The sequence below is a fragment of the Rhincodon typus genome, chromosome 3, assembly GCF_021869965.1.
Source record: "Rhincodon typus isolate 14 chromosome 3, sRhiTyp1.1, whole genome shotgun sequence".
In the NCBI taxonomy this organism is placed as follows: domain Eukaryota; kingdom Metazoa; phylum Chordata; class Chondrichthyes; order Orectolobiformes; family Rhincodontidae; genus Rhincodon; species Rhincodon typus.
This window is the reverse complement of record NC_063334.1, coordinates 114,783,136-114,798,455: the sequence shown is the minus strand read 5'-3', so window position 1 is coordinate 114,798,455 and position 15,320 is coordinate 114,783,136. Positions and strand designations below refer to the sequence as shown.

Below are 15,320 nucleotides of genomic sequence, written 5' to 3'. Positions count from 1 at the left end.
GAATGCTATCTAGGTCTCTGGATTTATAGTCAAGTGACAATACCACTAGGCCATCCCCTCCCCAAGTGTTCAGAGCTGGGGCTGCAGGATTGAGCTCATCAGCCACATAAGGACTCACAGAACTGATGAGCTGTGACATGGAATTTCCTGGATTGGCAATGACACTCATTAGTGAGTGATTGCTGATATCATTAACATTCATATCATCAACAGCAAACAGGAACTACTTAACAACATATCCACCACCTGTCACACCCGTTCCCTATCTGTGCCTGTTCATGTGTACGTAAAGGGGAGTTTACAAGAGGATTAAAGTTTTAACTAGCAGAGGTATATGATGACAGTTCGTAGTTCTTTACCTATAGTTATAGTCTTGTAATAAAGAGGCTCAGGGGGCTGAATAGCCTATTCTGTTCCTGTATTCTTGTTAAGTTTAGAAATTTTACTCATACTTGCTGTCAACCTGGGTGTAAAATATAGTGAATTTGGGAAACTTTGCATACTTCTAAAACTATTAGTGGGGCTTGATTTCTAGCACGCTATACCGGTGAAGTATAAGAAAGCACAACCTTCCTGAAAAAGAGATCAAAACTGACCATCTGCACCATGCAGAAACAAATCCACTGCAACGACTAGCTATCAATATTCTCAGGCAACAGGAAAAAATGTCACTTTATACATCTTTCTTATTTCACTGAAATGATTTCTACACATTTTATATTTAAATACTACTCAATTAATTTAACAAATCCTCCAGACTCAGTGACTCCTTTATCTCCCCACTCCTGGCAGTTGACACTTCCACTCTGGGCCATTCTGATTAACTCACATCTTGCACCAATTTCTCTACATGATGTTGGCTTCTATTAAACTTTCCTAACCTGCAGTTCTGGATACATTCCTGGTGGCATAGCCGCCAATGAGGTTGTAAACAAGGAAATCTTCCTTAATATCAACATTTCATAAGGTCGAATAACAAGGTGTCCAGCAGCTGCATCAACATCCTGTTATGTTGCAATTTTTAAAAATTGTGCATTTTGCCTTGAGGAAAATTATTTGTTGAGGGACAGCAAATCAAAGATAGCAGTTAAAAAGGCTAGGAGACAGTATGTTCCCACATAGCCTGCAGAGCTACCTGACATGCAGATCAGGTTCTTCTAAGGAACAGTTTAGCTGTCTTGTATTCCTGCTCCTTGTATCATAGTCTAGAATCACTTCTTACAAATTGCAAGTTGTTGCTCAGAGTTTACTGGTGTCCATTGCTCCTCCCGTTGGTTGCAAAATCAGAAAAATGTTGTTGACGCACAGCACATCAGTCATCGTTTGCGTACAGAACAGAGCAGTCAATGTTTCAGGTAGTGGGTTAATTGTGTTTAGTTATATGACGGTGGTGGGCATTAACTGGGGATTCACTTGATCATGTATAATGAGATACCTAGTGAAACTGAGATGTGATCAAGTTTGGAATTGCATGCTCATAATGTTTAACTCCAAGACCAAATACATATTAACTTAATCATCACTCTTTGCCATTGGTTTTCTGCAATAGAGCACAAAGCCCTTCCTATATATATTTCCAACTCAAGAGTTTCCACCTTTGCCCTATTGTGAAATGAAATAATTTTTGTAGTCTTGAATTTCAAGAATTCAGAATATCCTTCTTTTTTATGAAAGATACCAATGAAAGGACATTTTTGAAGAACAAGGCTTGATTGGTAGTCGAATGTCTCGTGACAAATTCTTGTTTACGGGAGATCACCTGACTGGATTTACAACTGTCATGTTACAATGTATCCCTTGGATTTTGGTTGGACTAGCTCCGGTACTGGTTCTGAGGAAGCTGGAACTGGTACAAGCGGGTAGCATTTGGCCAGGCATAGGCCCAGGCCCAGGCCCAGGGCCAGGCCCAATGTCCTTGGGTTGCACAGTGTGTTGGGGAGGCGGATGCTGTTGGGATGGCTTTAGTCCAGAATGGCAGGGGTATGGGAACCTGAACAGGGTGGTGGAGGGGTGAGAAACAAGGACAGAAACAATCAAGACTGAAAGGCAAGAAACAAAAGTAGAAGGCAGAAAAACATGGGAGAAAAAAAGCAAACAGGCTCAGATTGCAAAATAAAGTTAGGATGACTAATAAGATTAAAAAGACACGTCTAAAGGCTTTGTACCTTAATGTATGGAGAATTCGCAATAAGCGCAAATAGATACGATATAGTTGCAAGTACAGAGACAAGGCTGCATGATGAAGAAAGATAGGGAGTGAATATCCCAGGGGTATTCAATATTTAGGAAGGACAGACAAAAACAAAAAGGTGATGGGGTAACATTTTTAGTAAAGGACTTAATGCTATAATGAGGAATGTTATTAGCTTAGATGATAATAATGAGGAAACTGTATAGGTGGAGATAAGAAATTTCAAAGGGCAGAAAATATTGTTGGGGTCATCCATAGGCCCTCAAACAATGGTGGAGATGCAAGGGAAGGCATTGAACAAGCAATCAGAGATGGATGAAATAAAGGGTACAACTCTAATCATGGTTCACTAATTAACCGACAGATAGGAAAAATGAAACTAGCAATATTGCGGAGGAGGATGTCCTGGAATGTGTACATGATGGATTTTTAGACCAAAGCATTGCAGTACCAAACAAAAAAAAGACTATTCTAGAGAAGGCACATGTACAATAAGAACAGATTAATTAATAAGTCTTGTTCTGTACAGTCCCTTGGGAAAGAGTGACCATAATATGATAGCATTCTTCATTAAGATGGAGAGTGAAGTAGCTGAGTCTGCAATAAGGCTCCTGAATCTAGTCTATTTTTCTAACTCAATTCTCAGCAACATCCTGGTAAATCTTATCTGAATCCTGTCCAGTTTCATAATATTCTTCCTGGAACAGGGTGACCAGAACTTGGCACGATACTCTAGAAGACCAACATCTTGTACAACCTCAACATGATGTTTTAACTCCTATACTCAAAAGGTTTGAGCAATGAAGGCAAGTGTGTCAAATGCGTTCTTAACCGCCCTGTCTACTTGTTACATAATTTTCAAAGAATTATGTACCTGAACCCCTAGGTCTATCTGTTCTACAACATTACCCAGAGTCTTACCATTAATTGTGTATGTCCTGCCCCTTATTGTGTTACCAAATGCAATACCTCACATTTATCCAAATTAACCTCCATCTGCCACTCCTCAGCCCATTGACCCAATTGAACAAGCTCTCTTTATAATCTTTGATAACCTTCTTCACTGTCTATTGTACCACCAATTTTGGTGTCACCTGCAAACTTACTAACCATGCCTCTTATATTCTCATCCAAATCATTTACATAAATGACAAACAAAAGTGGACCCACTATCGATCCCTGTGGAATACTGCTCGTCACAGGCCTCCAGTTCGAAAACCAACCCTCTGCCACCACCCTCTGTCTCCTGTAAAGCCAATTTTGTATCCAATTAGCAAGCTCACCCTGAATCCCATGTGATCCAATTTTCCTAATTAGTCTCCCATGCAGAACTTTATCAAAGGCTTTACTGAAGTCTAAGTAAACAACGTCTACCACTCTGCCCTGACAAATCTTTTTGGTTACTTCTTTAAAAACCTCAATCAAGTTTGTGAGACAGGATTTCAACAAAAAAAAAAGGTTGACCAGTAGAAAGCAAAGAGTAGGGGTAAATGGGTGTTTTTCTGGTTGGTGGTCAGTGGCTAGTGGTGTGCCTCAGGGATCAGTGCTGGGACCGCAATTGTTTATAATTTACATAGATGATTTGGAGTTGGGGACTAAGTGTGGTGTGTCAAAATTTGCAGATGACATTAAGGTGAGTGGTAGAGCAAAGTGTGCAGAAGACACTGAAAGTCTGCAGAGGGATATAGATAGTCTAAGTGAATGGGCAAAGGTCTGGCAGATGGAGTGCAATGTTGATAAGTATGAGGTCATCCATTTTGGTAGGAATAACAACAAAATGGACTATGTTTTAAGTGGTAAAAAATTGCAGCACGCTGCTGTGCAGAGGGACTTGGGTGTCCTTGTGCATGAATCGCTAAAAGTAGGATTGCAGGTGCAGCAGGTAATTAAAAAGGCAAATGGAATTTTGTCTGCCATTGCTCGAGGGATGGAGTTTAAAAACAGGGAGGCTATGCTGCAGCTGTATAGGGTCCTGGTGAGGCCACACCTGGAGTACTGTGTGTAGTTTTGGTCTCCTTACTTGAGAAGAGATATACTAGCACTGGAGGGGGTGCAGAGGAGATTCACTCGGTTGATTCCTGAGTTGAGAGGATTGGATTATGAGGAGAGACTTAGTAGGCTGGGATTATACTCATTGGAATTCAGAAGAATGAGGGGAGATCTTATAGAAACATACAAGATAATGAAGGTCTTAGATAAGGTGGAGGCAGGGAGGTTGTTTCCACTAGCAGGTGAAACTAGGACTAGGGGGCATAGCCTCAAAATAAAGGGAAGCAGATGTAGGACTGAGGTCAGGAGGAACTTCTTCACCCAAAGGGTTGTGAATCTGTGGAACTCCCTGCCCAGTGAAGTGGTTGAAGCTACCTCGCTGAATGTGTTTAAGGCAAGGCTAGATAAATTTTTGAACAGTAAAGGAATTAAGGGTTATGGTGAGTGGACGGCTAAGTGGAGCTGAGTTTCAAAGAGATCAGCCATGATCTAATTAAATGGCGGGGCAGGCTCAAGGGGCTGGATAGCCTACTCCTGCTCCTAGTTCTTATGTTCTTATGTTGTGATTTCCCTCCCACAAAGCAATGCTGACTATCACTAATCAGTCTTTGCCTCTCCAAATGCATGTCACTCCTATCTTTCGGAATAACCTTCAACAACTTCCCCACCACCGATGTCAGACTCACAGGTCTGATGTTCCCAGGCTTCTCCTTACAGCCTTTGTCAAATGAAGGCACAACATTAGCCACCTTCTGGTCCTCCTGCACCTCACCCATGGTTATAGAGGATATAAATATTTCTGCTAGGGGCCCCTCAATTTCCTCCCTAACATCCCACAAAGTCCTGGTATATGTTTGATCAGGTACTGGAGATTTATTCAACTTCATGTTTTCTGAGGCCTCTAGCACTTCCTCTTCTGTAACATGAAATGATTCCGAAACAACAATATTTGTTTCCCTGAATTCTCTAGCCTCCATTTCTTTCACTTTGGAGAGATCCAAAGAAGGGAGAGCACAAGAGATGCTCATGTACAATTCAAATATCAGAGAATCCTAACTGCATGGAAGATCAAAGAGGATATTATTTTTGTATAAACAGATTGACAAGCTTTGAAGCTTCACCCAATTACTCTGGATGCCAAGTAGCAATGCAACAAGCCTGAAGAAGGCTGAAATGCTGACTGGTATGTAATTCTGTTCATCTCTGTCCTGCAGGAGGGTCACTGGACCCGAAACATTAACTCTGACTCTTCTCCACAGATGCTACCAGACCTGCTAAGTTTTTCCAGCAATTTGTTTTTTTTATTAACTAAAGTTAACCCAAGAAATGCTCTGGGACTAACAAAAGGAAATCTGCCATCCTTACCTGGTTTGGCCTTTTGTTTTTAATTCATACTCAGAATCTGGGTGTTGTTGGCTGGGCCAGCATTTATTGCATATCCCTAGGTGTCTTTGAGAAGATTGTGGTGAGCTATGTTCTTGAACTGCTACAATTCGTTCGGTGTAGGTAGACCCACCCTACTGTAAGCGAGCATTCTCCAGAATTTTGACCCAGTCACATGGGGATACGTTTCTAGAACCAGATGGTGAATGGATTGAAAGGGAACTTACACAGTCCTTCCATGTACCTGCTGTCCTTGTCCTCTTGGTAGTGGTTGTGGGTTTGGAAGGTGCTGGTGAAGGAACTTTGTCGAACTTCCGCATTGCATCTTGTTGATGGTACACTCCCTCCCTTATGCACTCAATGCTTTCTACACACAGTTTAAGCAGAATGCCAGCGGAGCAGTGTCACCTGCCCCAACAGCCCAGGACACACCTGTTCTCTCTGTCACCGCTGCAGACGTCAGATTGACCTTCTTGAGTGTCAACCCAAGGAAAGCATCTGGTCCAGGCAGAGTCCCCGGCCAAGCACTCAGATCCTGTGTGGTCCAGCTGGCGGACACATTCACTGACATCTTTAAGCTCTCCCTCTTACAAGCCAAAGTCCCCACCTGCTTCAAGTAGACCACCATCATCCCAGTACCAAAGAAAGCACAAGCAATGTTCCTCAACAAGTACCGCCCAGTGGCTCTGACCTCCAAAATTATGAAGTGCTTTGAGAGGCTGGTCATAGCCCACATCAACTCTAACCTCCCAGCCTGCCTCAATCCCCTGCAATTTGCCTACCAATGTACCAGGTCCACAGCGGACACCATTTCCCAAGCCCTGCACTCATCCCTGAAACATCTGTATACCTATATCAGGTTCCTACTCATTAACTACAGCTCCACCTTCAACACCATTATCCCCTCCTGACTAATCTCAAAGCTCTGAGACTTACGTCTCAGCTCCGTCCTCTGCAACTGGATCCTCAGCTTCCTGAGCCAAAGACCACAATCAGTGAAGATCGACTACAGTATCTCCTTGACGATAATCCTCAATACTGGCTTCCCACAAGGATGTGTTCTCAGCCCACTCAATGTACTCCCTGTACACCCATGATTGTGTAGCCAAATTTCACATGAACAGCATTGACAAGTTTGCTCATGACACCACCGCGGGAGGATGCATATTAAACAATAATGAGTCAGAATACAGAAAGGAGATTGAAGGCTTGGTGAGGTGGTGTAATGCTAAAAATCTCTCTTGCAATGTCAGAAAAACAAAAGAACTAATCATCGGCTTCAGGGAGAAAGGAGGAGGATGCGCCTCTATCTACATCAATGGAGCTGAGGTGGAGAGGGGCGAGAGTGTCAAGTTCCTAGGAATGACAATAACCAAACATCTGCCCCAGACTTCAGACATAGATGCAAAAGTCAAGAAGGCTCAACAATGCCTCTTCTTCCTCAGGCAGCTTAGGAAATTCAACATGTCCATGAGGACCCTCGCCAACTTTTACAGATGCACCATAGAAAGCATTCTGTCTGGGTGCATAACGGCCTGGTATGGCAACTGCTCTGCCCAGGGCAGTAAGGAGCTACAGAAAGTTGTGTGCCCAGCCCAGACCGTCACAGAAACCAAACTCCCATCCATGGACTCTACTTAGACTTCTCGTTGGTGCAGAAAGGCTGCCAACATCATCAAATATCCCTCCTACACCGGTTATGCTCTCCTACAACGTCTTCCATCAGGCAGAAGATACTTGAACATGTGCACCAACCGGTTCAAGAATAGTTTCTTTTCTGCTGTTATTAGACTGCTGAATGCACTCTCTAACTTCGAATAATGTTGATCTTGCTTTGTGCACCTCCTGTGCAGCCGTAACCTTGTGTATCTCGCTCCATCTACGTACCCTATGATCTGTATGTCCTTGTTTGCTATGATCTGTTTGTACTGCTCGCAAAACAAAACTTTCCACTGTACTCAGGTATATGTGACTACAATAAATCAAATCAAATCAAATTATTCTGCATTAGTGGTGGAGAGAGTGAATGATTCTGGACGTAGTGTTAACCAAGTAGGCTGCTTTGACTTGATGGTGTCAAACTTCTTGAGTGTTGTCGGAACTGTATCTAACCAGGCAAGTGGAGAGTAGTCCATCATGCTCTTGTGCCTTATAGACGGTGGACAGGCTTTGGCACATCAGGAGATGAGTCACTCACTGAAGGATTCCTAGCCTCTGATCTGCTCTTGTACCCACTGTATTTCTATCACTAGGCCAGTTCAGTTTCTGATCAATGGTAACCCCCAGGATGTTAGCAGTGGGGAATTCTGAGATGGTATCCCATTGAATGTCAAGGTATGATGGTTAGATTCTCTCTTTTCGGTGATGGTTATTCCTAGCACCTGATTCCTACAAATACAACTTATCACTTGTCAGCCCAAGCTTAGATGGTTTTGCTGCAGTTAGACGTAAATTGCCTCAGTATCTGAAGGGTCATGAATGGTGCTGAACATTGCATTGTTGTTAGTGGACACCCCCTCTTCGGACCTTTGATGGAGGGAAGGTCATTGATGAATGAACTAAAAAGATGGTCATTAGGATATTGCCCTCAGAAACTGCTGCAGAGATGTCCTGGAGAAGACGTCTAGCAACATTTTCTGTCTTTAGTTTTGCCAGGCACAGACTCCAGCCAGCAGAGACAGATCCCAGAGTCTCATTGACTCCAGTTTTACTTGGACTTCCCAATGCCACAATGTATCAAATTTAGCCTCCAAGCTGTTCTTGTTCTTGGTCCTTGCATTACTGCAAACATTTTCCCCCCTGCCGACTTGGTCCAGTGTCTATCTATTTTAAGTAAACAATTAGAGATACGTTCTTACCTGCTAAAGATGCCATGTTCACAATAACTCCTCCTTTACCCCCATTCTTCTTGCTCATGTATTCCAGAGCTATGTACGTCCCTCTTATCACGGAGGTCTGGCATTTAAAAAATACAATTTGATTTAAAATCAATTAAGATCTCAGCTACCTACTGATAAGGTGTAAATATGGGTTAGGTGTTGAGTGACAGGATTTATTCTATGTACATCAGCAGCATGGTGCCTCAGTGGTTAGCACTGCTACCTCACAGCACCAGGGACCTAGTTGATCCCACCCTCGGGCGACTGTCTGTGTAGAGTTTGCACATTCTCCCCGTGACTGCGTATTTTCCCTCGGGTGCTCTGCTTTCCTTCCATAGTCCAAAGATGTGCAGATTAGGTGGATTGGCCATGTTAAATTGCCCTTAAGTGTCCAGGGATTTGTAGGGTAGGTGGGTTAGCCATGAGAAATGCAGGGTTACAAGGATAGGGTAAGGGAATAGGTCTGGGTGGGATGCTCTCCAGAGTGTTGGCGTGGACTCAATGGGTCGAATGTCCTGCTGCCATTCTATAGGGTTTCTATGATTCCCACATTAACCATGTAAATATATTTGTTTCCTGGCAACGAACACACATTTCTATAGTTAGGAAACTTGTCACATGCTATGCACAATATTTCCAGAGCAGGGATGAGTATATCAGTAATACAGAAAGACTACTACATAGAAACATAGACTATAGGAGCAGAAGTAGGCCATTCAGCATTTCAAGCCTTATCTGCCAGGTGACCATAAGGAGTAGGCTGATTTGCCTCTCAAGCCTGCTCCACCATTCAGTAGAATCATGGTTGATCCGACATTCCTCACGTCCATTTTCTTGCATTTTCCGATAACTCTTGATTGCCCTCCCGATCAAGCATTTATCTATCTCAATCTTAGATCTGCCCCCAGAACTCTTTGTGGCAAGGAGTTCCAATGAATCACAACTCTTCGAAAGAAGAGAAACCTCCTCATCGCAGTTTTAAATTGGCACCCCTTTATTCTGAGACTATGCCCTCCATTCCTAGACTCTCCCATGAGAAGAAACATCCTCTCAGCATGTACCCTGTCAAGCCTCTTAAGAATTCCCTGAACCAATGAGATCCCTTCTCATTCTTTGAAACTTCAGTGAGTTGAGACAGAATCTGTTTAGCCTTTACTCATAAGACAATCAATATGATTATGACAGTTGAAGGTCTTAGAGTAGAGAAGGTTAAGGTTAATCAGTTTTTAAAATTATAAGAATTTTTGTTATTAAGAAGAAATGATGTGATGAAAAGAAGTGATGTCTTTTAGGCTAGGAAATCTACTATTCTTGCCTGGTATTGCCTAAGTAGCAACATGGTTGACCCTAAGCTGTCCTCTGAGTAAAGAGGGATCTGCAAAAAAAAATTGCTGGCCTGAAAAGCAACGTCCATGCCCCTTAAACGAATGAATGAATGTACAAATAAAAAAGGAAAGTTTCCATCAGCAGCTCAGTCTTTTATCAGAGGGCATGTGTTGTAGATAATTCACAAAACAAACTAGTCAGAGTTTCTTTTTCCATACTCAGGTAGTTATGATATCACTGAAAGTTTGATGGCAGAGAATGCGATAAGGACTTTTATGGTGGAGTTAGATATATTTGAAAAAGAGAAATTTGCAGGGCGATGGAGAAAGAGCAGGGTTGTGGGATCACTGGGATAGTGCTCCAAACAGTCAGCACACACAAGACGAGCTGATCATATCTTAAAGCAGAATTTTTTTTTAAGTTTTGAAAAATTATACGCAATATGGATCAAAAGTTTCCTGTGCAGTGAGAGATCAGTGATTCATCACTAGGTGATGTTGATTGTCATACAATTTCACCAGACTCTCTAATGTCCTTTAGGGAAGGAAATCCACCATCCTTACCTGGTCTGGCCTGAATGTACTAATCCTGCAGCATTGTGATTGACTAATAACTGTCCTCTGCACAATTAAGGACAAGCAATACATTACGACTCAGCTGCAATGCCCATATCCAGTGAACGAGTTAAAAAAACATCCTGACAGAAGTAACTCTGTACATGGACATCTGATTGAATGCAGCCACAGCCTAGAATATTTTACTTCAAATGAAATGTGGTGGCACAGAAAATTAAATCAATAAGGTACTAATTTTCAACTGAGAATTAAGTGCCCAATTCCAAATTTTACTCATAGGTAAACATGTTAATGCACTGAATTATAGATCATACAGTGTGGAGTGTGGCCAATAGTAATTTTGTGAACTTGCTGCAAGAAAAAAAATCTGTTTGAACTTTGACTCCATCTTGAATTATCTGGTACCAGGACTGAAATTTTATCCAGATTATTAACAATAAGAAATGCATCAATTTAAATTGGTCCACACGACACCTCCAAAACAACAGAACAACGGATTGAAAATATAATTCTGTGCAATTACTAAACAATTTAAATTTGAAGTGGTGTAACTCTGTAAGTAAAAGGTTATAACTGTGTGGTCAAGATCTTTAATTTCTTACCAAATTAATATTAATTGTCTGCTCCCAGTTGTTCTCGTTGTTTACTCCGGCATTGTTACACACTATATCCAAACTTCCAAAGAGATCTATCGTCTTCTTAAACGCACCTATAAGCAAGATAGAATCAGAGAATAGTACACAGGAGGCCGTCTTTGTCATCTGGTCTGAGCTAGCTCTACCAAACACCAAACCAGTTAGTCCCATTTTCTTGCCTATTACGCATACCCCTGAATTTTTTTCCAAGTATTTATAACATTTGCTATTGAACTCCACTGTTTAATTGATTTCAACTACACTTTTGAGCAGTATGTTCCAAAACTTAACAATGCTTTGAGTAAACATAAGGACATAGGTAAAATGTATAGCTACTGCAGAGTGGAAGAGATTTTCCTTATATTGAATGGTATTCTTTGGTTCTTTTAGGGTCTTGTCTGCAAGCTGCAAAGCCAGAGTGTGTCCACTTTTCCTCTTTCCAGAAAGTTCTGTTCCATTAAAGGCCAACTAACTGAACACTGCAGAAAATTCCAGGATCAAGGACCTTGCTGGGTTGAGGCCCCTGTGCCAAGCTCAACAGTGCCACTGGGGAGGCTGTGGCTGCTGCTGGTAATACACCCACTCAATGCTGCTGATTTGAAGTGGGACCCAGTCACAGCTGAGTGATGGTGGGAGGAAAGGTGATAGGGATGGGAATTGGCAGCAAAGGCAGGGGTTGGCTCTCAGCAAAAGGGATGGGGGTACCCGATCAAGCACTAAGAGACTGACAACAAAGGAATTCCCTCCCTTAATGTATTTCCTCAAATGAATAAGCCTTTGCTGGGTCAATACAAGCGGCAGTGGGAAGACACCTTTGAGTGCTCATTACTTGCCTCCTCTAGGGACTCAATCAGCAGTAGGGTATGAAGGCCATGCAGGGGCTTTCCTACTCCAGATCTGCTTAGGGAAGAAGGTAACGCTACTCATTCTGTTGCCTGACTAAAACACTCCAGCAGCACCAAATCTGCCATGGAAGAAAGCATTCCATTCTGTCTATTGTGCCAGAAGAATAAAATGATGCTTTAGTGAAACATATATGACTCTTAGGTTCGTTGGTTACTTGACAGAATAGGTGCAGACAGGTTGTTACCCCTTGTGGGAGATATGGGGTCGCACATTTAAGACAGAGAAGAGGAGGAATTTCTTTTCTCAGAGAGTTGTGAATCTGTGGAATTCTTTATTGCAGAGGGTTGTGGAACCTATGGTATATTTAAGGCTGAGGTAAACAGACTTTTCATTATTCAAAGGTTACAGAAAAATGGCAATAAAGTGCATTTGAGGATGATCGGGTCGGCCCTAATCTTGCTGAGTGGCAGAGCAATAATGGGCCGAATGGTCCACTCATACTTCTACATCTTATAGTCTTAATCCCAATCACTTTCAGTCTGTGCCCTCTCATTATGGAACCTTCTGCCAATGGAAACAGTATCTTATTATTCACTATCTAAACCAGTCATGCTTTTAAACACTCCCACAAACTTCCTTTCACCCTTCTCTCAAAGACCTTTGCTGGAAAACAGTCTTTTTTCATATTTTTGGCAGTGTTCAATTGTTCTTGTGAAGTGTAAATGTCACTGCTCAATATAAATCAAAAAATATCAGAGAGAATGGATGAATTCTCTCATGAACTTGGTTTGCAATGTAGCTTTACTACATAAACAGTATGATAGAGTCATTGACTCATACCACATGGAAGCAGATCCTTCAGTCCAACTAGTCCACATCAACCATGTTCCAACACAAAACTAGTCCCACTTGCCTGCATTTGCCCACATCCTTCAGAACCTTTCCTATTCATGAACATATCCAAATGTCTTTTAAACATTGTAACTGTGCCCGTTTCCACCACTTCCTCTGGCAGATCATTTTACACACGAGCCACTCTGTGTAAAAAAGGTGCCCCTCATGTCCTTTTTAAATCTTTCTCCTCTCACCTTAAAAATATGCCCCCTGGTCTTGAACTCCCCTACCCTAGGGAAAAGTCCCTTGCTCTTCAGCTTATCTCCACCCCTCATGATTTTATACACCTGTAAGATCACCCCATTTTAATCCCGTATATATATCTCTCCTAAAGAGAAAAGGTTAACCAGGGAAAGAGTAGGGCTCATTAGGGACCAAGAGGGCAACCTATGTATGATGCCACAGAAGATTGGAACGGTGCTGAATAAATACCTCTTTTTGGTCTTCTTTACTCTGGAAAAAGAGAACATAGGTACGGAATTCAGGAAAAGGGACTGTGAGGAACTTGCATAATTTGACATATGAGATAAGGGTGTATTTAATGAACGGAAGGACACTCGATAGCCTAGAGGAACAGAGGGGTCTTGGGGTAATTATTCATAGATCCCTTAAGTCAGCAGAACATGTGAATAGGATGGTTAAGAAGGCACATGGAACACTTGCTTATATCAGTCGTGGCTAGAGTATTAGAGCAAGGAGGTAATGTTTGAGTTGTACAGAGCATTGGTCAAGTCACAGTTGGAGTACTGAGTGCCGTTCTGGTCACCTCATTACAGGAAGAATGTGATAGCACTGGAGGGGATACAGACGGGGTTCACCAGGATGTTGCCTGGGATGGAGAAATTGAGTTATAAGGAGAGACTAGATAGGCTTGGGATTGTTTTCTTTAGAACAGAGAATACTGAGGGGAGACATGATTGAGATGTAAAACATTATGAAGGGCATGGGCAGGGTGAATAGAGAGCAACTGTTCCTCTTGGTTGAGGGATCAATCACAAGATGGCACTGTTTCAAGGTAAGGGGCAGGAGATTCAGAGGGGATTTGGGGGAAAAAAATCATTCAGGGGGTGGTGGGAATCTGGAATGCACTGCCTGGGAAGGTAGTGGCGGCTGGAAACCCTACATCCTTTAAAAAATATTCGGATGAGCACTTCAAATATCATAACATTCAAGGATATTGAACGAGTACAGGAAATTGGGACTAGTGCATTTTTCGTGGTATATATGTCATTGCAGACTCGATGGGCCTAAGGGCCTTTTCTGCGCTGCAAGAATCTATGAATCCATCTGCATCTTTGATATTTTGAATTTCCATTGCATTGGACCGAGAATGCCGTCATTAACCTGGCTTTAGAGAGTCCCTCATTTTATGTAATCTTTATCCTACAGACCAGATACACATCATTTAAACAGAAATATGGCACCTTCTTTTAATAGAAAGGCATTAAAAAAAAAACTTTCAGACTTTTTGAAATAATGTACACTTGTGAAACAGCTGTAATTATCATTACAGTTTAAAACATGAGTATTCAAAAAGGCACTTGAATTTATATAGCACTTTTCATGACCTGTTATTTCAAAGCGCTTTGCAAACTCTCAGAAGTATTTTCCAAGCGTCATTGCTGTTCTAATTGTTGCGGCAAACAATTTGTACACAGCAAGCTCCCACAAACAGCTATTTGATAATGATGAACTAATCCGTTTTTGTGACGTTAACTGACAGATAAATAGTCATCAGGATCACTTCTCCAATAAATGGGAAAAGGAATCCGCAGCTTCCATCTGAAAGGGCCGATGGGGGTTCAGTTTAATGTGTCACTCCTCACTCCTGTACTGCAGTGTGAACCTCAATCTGTGTTGCAAGACCCAAAGAGTATTCCAAAGCAAGCACAGTCCAGCTGTACCTCAGCGAACACAAACTGGCTTATTCCTAATCTAACATTGTGTTAATAACGTCAGAGGGAATCATTAAACGTGAAGACGTCACACATCGAGATTACTTCTGGTCGGTATAAATACAACTATATAAGCCTGAGGTGTGAAGTTGACATTTATGGAAGATGATGTTAAACAGCGTGCCTTGCTCAAACACTTACCCATTTACAATCAGAAACAAAAATAAACTGTTTCAGCTCCGAATACAATTAGCACAACTGTGAAGTAGGACAAGCCCTAGTGCTGAGCCACCTACATTTTAATTCTTCCTCTGCTCCCACGTTGCATGCGATGAATAAACTGCGAGCAGCATCAAATTCCCCATCCAATGCCTTCTTGCAGGCTTCACCAGCGCTCAGGTTCAAATCCAGCAGAGCCACCTAGTCATGAAGAGGAGTAGGAGAGGGGCGGGCGGGTGAAAAGTGGGGAGGGGGAAGAGACAGAGACACACAGGGGAACAGACAGAAAGAGAGAGAGACAGACAGGGGAACAGAGAGAGAGACAGGGGAAGAGCGAGAAAGAGACGGGAAGAGAGAGAGAGAAGGGGAAAGAGCGGGGGGTGGGGGGCGAGGGGAGGGAGGGGGGGGCGGGGGGGGGGAGAAAAGGGGGGGAGTAGGGAAAAGGGGGGACAGAGAGAGAAGTGCAGAGAGAGAGAGAAGTTGGGGGA

At 42.4% G+C, this 15,320-nt stretch overlaps 1 protein-coding gene across 1 annotated transcript in view; it reads right to left on the bottom strand.

Annotated features, from left to right (window-relative positions):
• LOC109928023 (15-hydroxyprostaglandin dehydrogenase [NAD(+)]-like) overlaps positions 1–15,320 on the bottom strand; it is a 67,259-nt gene that overhangs the window by 50,894 nt on the left and 1,045 nt on the right. The window contains exons 2-4 of the mRNA XM_048595087.1: positions 14,910–15,033; positions 10,946–11,052; positions 8,422–8,518 (exon numbers count right to left, since the gene is read on the bottom strand). Coding sequence (XP_048451044.1) covers positions 8,422–8,518; positions 10,946–11,052; positions 14,910–15,033 — 328 coding nt within the window. The remainder of the gene's footprint in view (positions 1–8,421; positions 8,519–10,945; positions 11,053–14,909; positions 15,034–15,320) is intronic.